Here is a 10,329-nt window from a genome sequence, read left to right as displayed (position 1 = left end):
CAGAAAACGCACGAAACTCGTATATACCGTCGATAACGTAGAATCCTCGTTGACCTGTTCGAGTCATCTAGAGTGATCTACACAGCCAGTGCACATTTAAAAATATAAAATATTATAAGCTGTCTTACTCAAATGGGTCTGCCTCGCGGTTTGCGTCGGTAAATAGTTAGTAATACGTATTCATAGCAAAAACGCCCCGGATTTGCACCTAAGTCATAAATACTTTTCGAATCCTCGTGATCAATTACATCCATCCTCAAAATCACAACCGAAACGGTTATTCTCACGAAAATTTGCGGCCAACTCTCGGTCTATAAGCCAAGCATGGCGTACTTGGTATACTTATTTCAGGGGCGTAGTCATAATTTTTTTCGGGGGTGGGGGTAATAATTTGTGTATGGATATACACACACATATATGTATTTTTCGCTACGCCCCTGCTGACTCAGTGCTGAGTATACTATTTTAATGTACCTCCACACTAACGCGACTTAATCTATACGATATACCTTGTACAGGAGTGGTATTGCGTAACTTTGCCTGCTTTTTGGTAAGGATTTGCACAAACTTTTTTTCATCTCAAAGGTATTTTCAGCCGTCTTTACGATGAAAATTAGTTTGTCCAGAACTGCATGTAGAAGCTAGCAAAGTTACGCAATACCACCCCTGGCGGCTATAAGGGCTCATGAGAGCGAGAGATGGAAAGCATACTTTCCTCTTTTTCCTCTCTGATACGCATATAGACTCATGATCGCCGGCATTTACACAATATACAGTGTAAACGAACACCTACACGTGAAAACAGACATAGTATCTATGCGTAAAAACTTGCTAGAACATAATATATTTTCATGATTTATATTGATTTTTGCCTTGGCAACGTGAAAAACATTCAAACAAATAAAATAAAAATCATGAAACTTAAATAACATAAAAATCGAACTAAAAATTACTTATTATATGACACAGAGTGAAGTTTCAAAAATTTCCCGGATCAAAAGAAAAATTCCAGGAGTTTTCAAAGATTCCAGGAGGTAAAATTAAATTCCAGGAGTTTTCCAGGATTTCCAGGTTTTCCAGGATCTGTACGAACCCTGCCGTGGCTAGTGACACTAGTTCAGCTGTCGTGGCTAGGATGCAAAAGCTATACCAAGGACCTGATGGCAGCCGCGGCATCCTTACAAGGCCACATTGATCGAACAAGAAAATCATACACTCGATCGCACTCTAATTACATGTTAATTACCTATGCTGGATATAGCCTCCTTATTCGTCACCGCAATCCGGCTCAAAGGATCAATGTTCATTTTAATCACAGACGTTTGTTTTAGATCAGTGATTTATTGAATTTTTTTTGTCTGGGATACAAGATACTAACGTCACGGTGGAGTTCAGACTTCTGACGATACACGGAACGAAGCAATAGTAGAGATGACAGCCGTGGCTCGATTTCCATTTCCCTTCTGTTTTTTCTCGAATGAACGCTATGCACTTGAGCCCATCCACTGATAAGAACAACAAATGAGTTGCAGTTGAGGCCAACTAATCGACAAAAACAAGTTACAGTTGAGCATAACAAATGATGAAATTATCTAGATGAGTTGGATGTAATAACACAAGTAAACATTAAAAATAAAATCATCTATTATGAAGATACCTACACTTTTATAACTAGCTGTAATATACCCTTAAAACACACATTTAATATTGTAATACAGTTATGTGTCATTTGTTTGAATTGAGTTGGGAAAATATTTGGATGTTTGTTGTAAAATATTTTATATGTTATATGCAAGTAAAGTGACTCGCAAGTATTTGTAGTTTTTTTGTAGTAATGTTTGCACTTACCCACAATTTTGGAGGATTTAACACGGATACTTCCTAATATGTCTTTGCTACATGTATGAGAAAAGCATCAATCTCTCGAGTTACTACTTCAGAAGCACGAGTCATCAAAATAATAATAAAGGCTATTTTGACTTCGTGTGGATCCAGAAACATTAGACCAAAACATCAACGTTGCTAAAATCCTGCCTCTGATTTTTTACCTACATGGTGCATGGTGGAGAGACCTGCATATTATTAAATTTATTACAAATGAAAGTGGCTAATGCTATATTATTTTTATTATCATTAGGTCTTATTCATTTTTATACACAATTTGATGCAAATTTTCAACACATAGAAATATTAGAATATTTGAATTGCGATCATTGATCAATACAAAATTTTCTTCATCAGCCATTTTCCAATACGTTTTGTGTAAGGCAATGTGTACTTCTTGTAAATTTTTTGGTAATTTCGGCATAAACACAATATAAAATTTGCGAATGCGTATTGTAATATTTACCCAACCTACCCAAAAATGGTAATTGTCATCTACCTATGCTACCTATGATAATACTATTTTAGCAGGCTCAACTGTAATAATCATCTGGGCTCAAGCGCTATAAAGAAAAGATCGTTAAAATGGGCTCAACTAAAGGATTTTTATTAAGATGGGCTCAGATGCCATCGGCCCTCTCGAATCTAGTACGCTGCAGTCACCGTGTTAGTCTTCCTTTCCTCACTCCCTCTCCTTCCTTGCAGTTCTCGGGCTTGCTCACTAGGTCACAGCACAGAGCCAGCGCCAGGACCTCGATGACGCATAAGAGGAAATTAACATTATCTCTAAGTAATCTTTCATAAAAACTTAATTTGGAGATTTTTACAGGATATATAAATGTAATTTTACTGAATTTTTCTATTAGATTACATGTTATACTGCGGCCGAAAAATGAAGCCGAAGATCATTTGTGTACCACGGGAAAAGACCGGAAAGGTAAACAAACCGGTTTTCCTATCACCAGAAGATTGTATATAAAGACATCAAGAAAATACTCCCTTCTGAGACTAAGATGTAACCACCCCAGCTTATTGTAATACTGTGCAAGTGAAGCGTTACGTCCCAGACAGAAAATATACTGAACCACCATATTGCATGAGCGATCAAGTTGAACCGACAAAAATTTGGACAAACCCATATAGACCAGACAAGCATAATCAAAATGCGGGATAACGAGGCTTGTGGCAAGCATAATTTCAAACTGGTACGACAAAGCGCTACCCCTGTATCTGAGCTGATAAAAGATCCCATGAACCCTCGAGCAGACGAACGCTACAGAGGCAGCAACTCAATGTCAATCCGCATCTGATATACTGACACATAGCGAAAAGCAAGGCATGCATTTTTCCACAGTGGAGCTGAACACCGAGCTTATTCACCCAGGTAACAACTCTCGTGATTTCCGCATTAAAGGTCCCAATGGTCTCAGGAAGCTCGGAGGGCCTGCACTGTATCTAGGCATGCCAATCATCCACGAATAATAGCTCAGTACTATTGGACAAAACTGAAAAAATAAAATCAATAACAATCAGAAAAAAGATGGGTCCTAAAAATAACCCCAGCGTAACACCTGAAGTGAAGGGAAGAAAATGCGTCAGGCCACTGTCAACAGGACTACTCGAGCTTTCCCTTACGTTCTTTTTACGGTACTGGACGTCCACTACGACCGTCCAGTCCAGTCCATTACCTCTCGACCAATTCACGCTATTGGGCGACATCCCAACCCTGTTGGACGTCCGCTCGCTGCGTCCAGTCCATCTGTCCAGTCCATTAACAACCCTGCTGTCAAGCCCTGAGACGGCCTGGGAGCGACCCAACAAATAGGAATGGAACAACTTAGGAAGTCCGGGTTGAAATCCATTTTACCCAACATATATCTCTCAACACTACCGAATGGCTGATTCGGGAGCTAACTGCTCGCCGAAAGTCGAACAAGACCAATGTTGTCACCTTTTTGATCTCCATTCCCAAGCGAACATCGTCGGTCAGCCTAAGAAGCGCCAACTGCGTGCTATGGCCAGCGCAAAACCCAGACTGCATAGGTAAAAAGAGCCCATGACTCTCTAGATTCGTCGTTACCTGACGCACCATAAGCAGAACCTGGACGATCATAGACTGCTGCGAAATAGAATGGTATCTACCAGTAGCAACCAAATTACTAATAAGGTGCATAAGAAAAGGTACTGTTTCAGAAAATAAGCCACAAAAGTAAGAGAAGGACAGCCCGCCAAAGCTGCGGCCCCTTAAACGTACGTTGCAGTGGGCCACTGCCTGACACAACTCCACGGGCTATACCAGGGTAATGAAAAGCTACAGGCAGACAGACACGCCCCTCAAGAGATCCTCAAGCTCCCAGACAGTGAACGAGCTGAGCTAACGTTAAAGGCAACATAGAATGTAACACCGAGAGTGGCATCTCACCAATAATGTCAAATAGTTGAAGAATACCTTGCACAGAGACGAGTCACGAGTACTTTAGATGGCTCCCTGTAAATACGCACCGTGAGCCACGTTTATATCACGCTACAAAGCCAACCTCATCTCTTTGTACTGTAAGTAGTAAAATTGGTTACCGTACACCCAACCGTTCTATACATTCGATCACGCGCCCTGCAATGCTCGCGTAGTTCACCGGTAAATCAAGGGACAGGTCTACGACGCGATTGGCGCTTAACCAGAGGCGCGTAAGTATCAAGAGCCGCGGACAGGATCCCACGGAAACAGTCAAGCAATTTATTAAAATCTGTTTCGGAGTTAATGTCAATGATAGAGAGTCCCAACGAGATCTCCGTAGAACATACATAAAATTTGTGACTGAGAAGCACCTAAAATCATAGATCCATGGAAGGACTGGAACCAAGGGCACCATAAGCGCATAATCAATATAAAGAAAGTCATGTCCCTTGAAATACGAGACATCGGGTGTAACCATTGACTGACAGAACTTTTTTACCAGAATCAACAATGATAACGTCAACCCATGTGTCAGAAGAAGGGCGGTGGTGCGTCACAGTAGGTACAAGCTACAAAGAATTCTCAGATATTAAATGTCACAGGTGGCCTGCGTAATAATCATAACCAAGCATATTGGAATTCAGATCATCCGCGATCACTAGGTCTGAGAAACGCCCAGAGTTTGCCTGTATTACACTAAAAAAGTTGGTTAGGACATCACCCTTGGGATGTTTGTAAACCGACGTGAAAAGCATCCGCCACCCCCACCAAAACGAAGATCCAGTAACAAGTACTTAACTTCTTTTAAATGAGTAATCTGAGGTGCAGCCAGCAGTTTAAAAGAAAAATCCCGCCACACATAAACTGGTTACAGACTTACGGGTCAAGACAACTTACAGATTCACTAGGCAGTTATAAGATAAAGACAGTAGGAAACATTCAAGAAAAATACGCGATTATGCGGGAGAATCGAACCGTCGATAAGTACTAAAATTAAGACAATAAACGGACATATAAACATGATATAATGCAAGTAAATGTTACAGTAATAAAACAGTAATCACGTAGGCTTAAAAATAAGCATATCAGCACAAAAATAAAACACGAATGGATGGTACAAAGGTAACTAGAGTTATACAACTACGCATATTGAATAGTAGGCCGTTAAATGTAATGCTTAAACTGGGTGACATGCCTGCCACTTTTAATGTAAAAAGTATTACGCTGCAATGCTGGTACCACTGTTAATAACACTAAGGAATTCGAAGTATAAACACTAGATACATGCTATGACATACATCTAACACATACCTATAGTACACTATCGGGTTGTTGATTACTCGTAGGAGTGCACGTCTCTCCGTATTAAAAGTCGTAACGTAACATTAAAAAGAAAGCCAACTTAAGCAAGTCCTGTGATTATCAATGACTTACAGTGCTATAACTAATTCTCGGTAAGCAGCAAAAAGTATAACTTAAGAGCTTATAGGTTAGACAGTCACACTAGTTGCTATTAGCACACCATCAGCAGCACTGGCAGAATAGCTGCACCACCGGTTGATGATAAAGCAGATCTCAATCGCAGTGAACAGTGCCACCAATCCCTGTGAATAAAGTGCCTCGTGTACCTCGATTTGTCTCAGGAGGTTGCACCTGGAGATCATCACGGCACCCCCAGAAATCACAGAGCATCCACACAGCTTGCAGGTTCGGAATCGGTGACACTAAGCGATCGTCGATTAAGCGAGCGACGCTGGATAATTAAGGTTGAGGCGACACATCAAAACAACAAACTCCATTCCCGAGCTCCAGGAGGCCCCGAGCACCAAACTTCCAGGTGAAAATCTTCCTCGGCTCTGGCAGAAAGCAGGCCTAGCAACATAACTCCAACGGGGGTATTAGTTACGACGTCAGAAGTAAAAATAGGAGAGCACTTGACCGTGTACACTTTTACGCACCTACAGTAAAGTCAGTAGAGTAGAGTAATTTTATTATATCAAGGACCACGGTTCCATCATAGCCATAACATTAACTACATGAGATAAGGTTTTGGAGGACGCGCAGGTATAGTTACATGACATTTGCAGGTAACAGTGATGATAATAAGCAAGTATATAAAGGTATAATTTAAATAAACAGAAAATATGATAATTAATACAGTAAGCTGATTTACTAAGAGTTCAAGATGTTTTTTTTTTCCTTTATGGCTAGTAAAAGTCAACTTTTAGACCAGGTGTAGGGTGAATCGATCCGCCGATTAGTAGGAAGAGAGTCCCACTCTCTAGCAGCAGCAATAACAAATTAATGTTTGTAGACGTCAAATTTAGTATAAGCTAGTGGCAGTCCTAGAGCATCGGACTGTTTAAGTCTAGAGGATTTGGATTTGAATGTGAAAAGATCTGCAAAATTCTTACGGAGACACAGTATTATGTATAGCCTCCGACTGAAAAAAGTGCTGGCATTGCACTTCTTGTAAAAAGGAGTGATATGATCTGATTTGCGAAGATTGTCAACATAGTAAAGAGCAGAAATCATCAGCATAAATGTGACAACTGCAGTTTAAAAATATCTGGAAGATCGTTGATGAACAAAGAGAAGAGTATCGGACCAAGTAAGCTACCTACGTATGCAATGTAGTACAGTGGCATGATTTCGGGGAATAGAAAAAATGCCAGACTAAAGTAACGAATCGAAGATATTGGTCAGTACTAGGATTGTTGGAAGACAGAGCATGAGAAATTTAAGATTCAGTCTATTCGAGCCACTTGCATTTAAGCAAGCTGACTTGAAAGCTACCAGTATATCATTCGGCTCAGCATGCTTGAAATAAAAGCGTTCATCTGGAGAAATCATAGAATGCATAGGTAGTGGAGTAGGTGTAGGCTCTTCAGGCTGTATAAAATGTTTGTTAAGCTCAGTGAGCAAGACTGGGAGCTGAGTAGGACACTCGTCTCTACCGATGGTATCAAGAGATCTAACGATATTCCGCGGTAGTTTTACATTTGAGGAATCTGTCACAATGGTAATTCTGAATGGCATTTTTTATGTTGGATTGCACCTTATTATGCAGCCGTTTGTACAACAAGTGGAGTTCTTCGTTCCTATAGCGCCTGAAATCGCACCAGGATTGATTATGATCTCTAATCAGTGTGCAAATCGCAGGTGCGATTAAGAAGATTGATTAATACACTTGTTAAGAGATGCACCTTATCATCGACCGTTATTGATTAATCAAGGTACCTCCAGTCAAAGTTACCCAAATCTTCAGTGACCACATCTTCACTGAGGTGTCGGTAATTGCGACAGCACTAGGTTTTTCTTAACTTGCGAGGAGCCGAAATTGCAAGGTTGGCTATGAGGATGTCGTGCGCAATCGTCGACCAAGATGTTAGAAATTGTCTAAAATCGGAGACAAGGTGAGACTCACTGGTGCAGATATAATCGATAGTGAAGTATGACATCGCCGTGTGGTGAGTTAAGCCAAGGGGAACTCTTTCCAAGTCTAAGAATGTCAGCGATTACTTCAAGGTAGTTGGGTTGGTTGCAGTAAAATTCTACTGAATGCTAAAGTCTCCCATAAGTATTAGGTGATCGAATGAGTAAGGGCTGTTAATGATTGCAGACACGACCTTGTCCCAAAAACCAGCCTTAGGAGGACTGTAGATAAGTGCTCACAGGTAAACATATCGATCACTTTCGATCTTAACTATTAAACACTCTGGTCAATTTGTATAAACTTGAGGAGTATCAGACGTATTCATAATTTTGAACTTTAAAGCATTATCAACGTACATAGCCACGGTTCCACAGCCTTTGCTGATACGGCCATGCCTTCGTAGATTGTTTCTTAGAATAGACGCTATAGAATTGGGGACATTAGGTTTCAGAAAAGATTCACATATGCCAAAGACAGATATAATAGTTTCAAGTACTAAATATTAAGAGTGAGCAGAAAGGGACTGGAAATTTGCATGTGCCAAAATGAACTTATTCGGAGCCAGGCTTGGAACGTTATGCTTTCATAATTGATTGAACGAAACTTACGTTTAACACTGGCTTGGAGAACAGTGCACTTGGCTTTGTCAAAAGCGCTATGCGAAAAATTAGGAGCTTTAGCGTTCATACAGTTTATGCAGATCAGATTAGATTTAGCTTTACAGCCTTAAGTAGGATGCTGCCCAGAGAAGTAGCCACAGGTCTCTTCACTGTCACAGTTTGATGCAATAAGGCCTATTTTGTGACAATTATAATGCTGTAAAACGGAGATATGGTCGCTTAAGCTAAACTGTGACCAATCTACACTTATTCTGTCTTTATAAAATAATTCCTTCTTTGCTGCAATACGTCAAGTTAATTGAGTTTATTTCACTGTATTCCATCAAATTTTTTTTTTAGTTAGTTAAAAAACCGGTAAAAAATGTTTATCACTGGTCAAACTATACTTTAAAGACAAAGATGTAGAGGTTATTCGTTTTTTCAAATAAATGATTAAGCAAACAGGTCAAATAATTTCTTTTAAACAGCTCATTAAACTGTCACAGTTGTTACATACATACCTAATAACCACAAAATTTCTAATTAATTTTTTTCTCTCTGCCTATAATTTTATAAAACAATCGTAACACTCCTGATGAATAAAAAAAGTTAAAATCTACTTCTGCATACGTCAATAGTAGTACGAATTCCAGTGATAATCAACAATATAACAGTAAAATACTAGTATACTAATGCAATTTCAACTTACGTCAATTATCACGATTACAGTTAATTGAGGTACAGTGTAGTGCACGAAGAATCTTGCGGAAAAAAAATTAGGAACGCTTTAAGTCATAGGCAAAATAAGAAGTATGATTTTTTTAATATTTGACTCTTTACGTATAACTATCGTATATAACCACTGAGAACTAATTCGCACAAAGCTCCTTTATCTTTTTTTTCGTGATCTTTTTTTGTTGAACACTTCATTCATTTTTAATACGTTCTTCTTATCAAATCATTCCAATTTTTTTTATGTTTAACAATAAATACATAATATTATCTACCCTTACGCTTAAATATTTAAAATTCTATTTTAACACATTTTTTTGTTAGAAATTTGTGATCGTCAGAGTTTCAATACATTAGTATGTTGAAAAAAAAAATTTTCAAAATCGACGTCATTGAAATTTTTTTAAGCGACGACAGATATCTCAAAACAAAAAAATGCCTCAAGGTTTATAAAACTCGGAAGTGCTAAGATATGATTGATTACACTTATTCACTCATTCACAAATGTTTTTTAGCGTACTCTACGTCAATTTTGAACATCAGTCAACATTTACATTTTGTGTTACCTTAGTACGTATTTTCGAAGAGGCAGCAAAATCATTCTCATGATTAAACTTGGACCTTGATTTTTGGAAGTTTTCAACTTAAATGTCTAATGCAGAAAAAAACAGATTTTTTCATTATTTCTTTATTAAAATAAATATATAAGACATATTGTTGTTCGTAACAATATTCATTATTATACTTTGTTAATTCTAAAATTGATACTGATGTAGAGCCAAATCTTCTTTTATGATTCAAGTCCGTTTGAAATTCTAGATTTTTCTAATTTTTATGACATGCTAAAAAAAAGAAACAAAAAAGGATTAGTTAATAATAAACTTAAATACATTGTTCTATTTAAAAAGTATATGCCTATAAATAATAGATCGCATTTGTGATATTAGAATAATAAAATAGGAGAATAGGGACTTCCAATCTGTTAAATCAAGCTTGATTTCAACTTGGCAGTCAGAGTAGCACATTTTTGAATGTGTCATAATTAAAGAATAAAATAAGAAATCTGCTCTAAAACCTTCTAAACCCATTAGTTTTAGTTAGTAATGTTACGTACGATAGCATACAGCTATGCGTCCCTGTGTCTCGACTAGTTTGGGCTCTAGGGGATAGAAGAGCAAGGATTATAAAGAGATAGGACCAAGAGTTAACAAAAGTCGATGGGT

General features: G+C 38.4%; 1 protein-coding gene across 2 annotated transcripts in view; it reads right to left on the bottom strand.

Moving 5' to 3' along the window:
• Window positions 1–9,801: 9,801 nt before the first annotated feature.
• The window catches only part of eIF6 (eukaryotic translation initiation factor 6), a 221,775-nt gene continuing 221,247 nt past the window's right edge, over window positions 9,802–10,329 (bottom strand). For both annotated transcript variants that reach the window (XM_089595814.1, XM_089595815.1), the window contains exon 6: window positions 9,802–9,948. In XM_089595814.1, the coding sequence (XP_089451940.1) occupies window positions 9,939–9,948 (10 nt within the window). In that variant the 3' untranslated portion in view covers window positions 9,802–9,938. The remainder of the gene's footprint in view (window positions 9,949–10,329) is intronic.

Source organism: Copidosoma floridanum, unplaced genomic scaffold, assembly GCF_036245765.1.
Source record: "Copidosoma floridanum isolate Cflo_tuat_1 unplaced genomic scaffold, Cflo_Japanese_pri ptg000028l, whole genome shotgun sequence".
NCBI classification, from domain to species: domain Eukaryota; kingdom Metazoa; phylum Arthropoda; class Insecta; order Hymenoptera; family Encyrtidae; genus Copidosoma; species Copidosoma floridanum.
The sequence above is the reverse complement of the archived record's forward strand: the minus strand, read 5'-3'. Positions and strand labels throughout refer to the sequence as shown.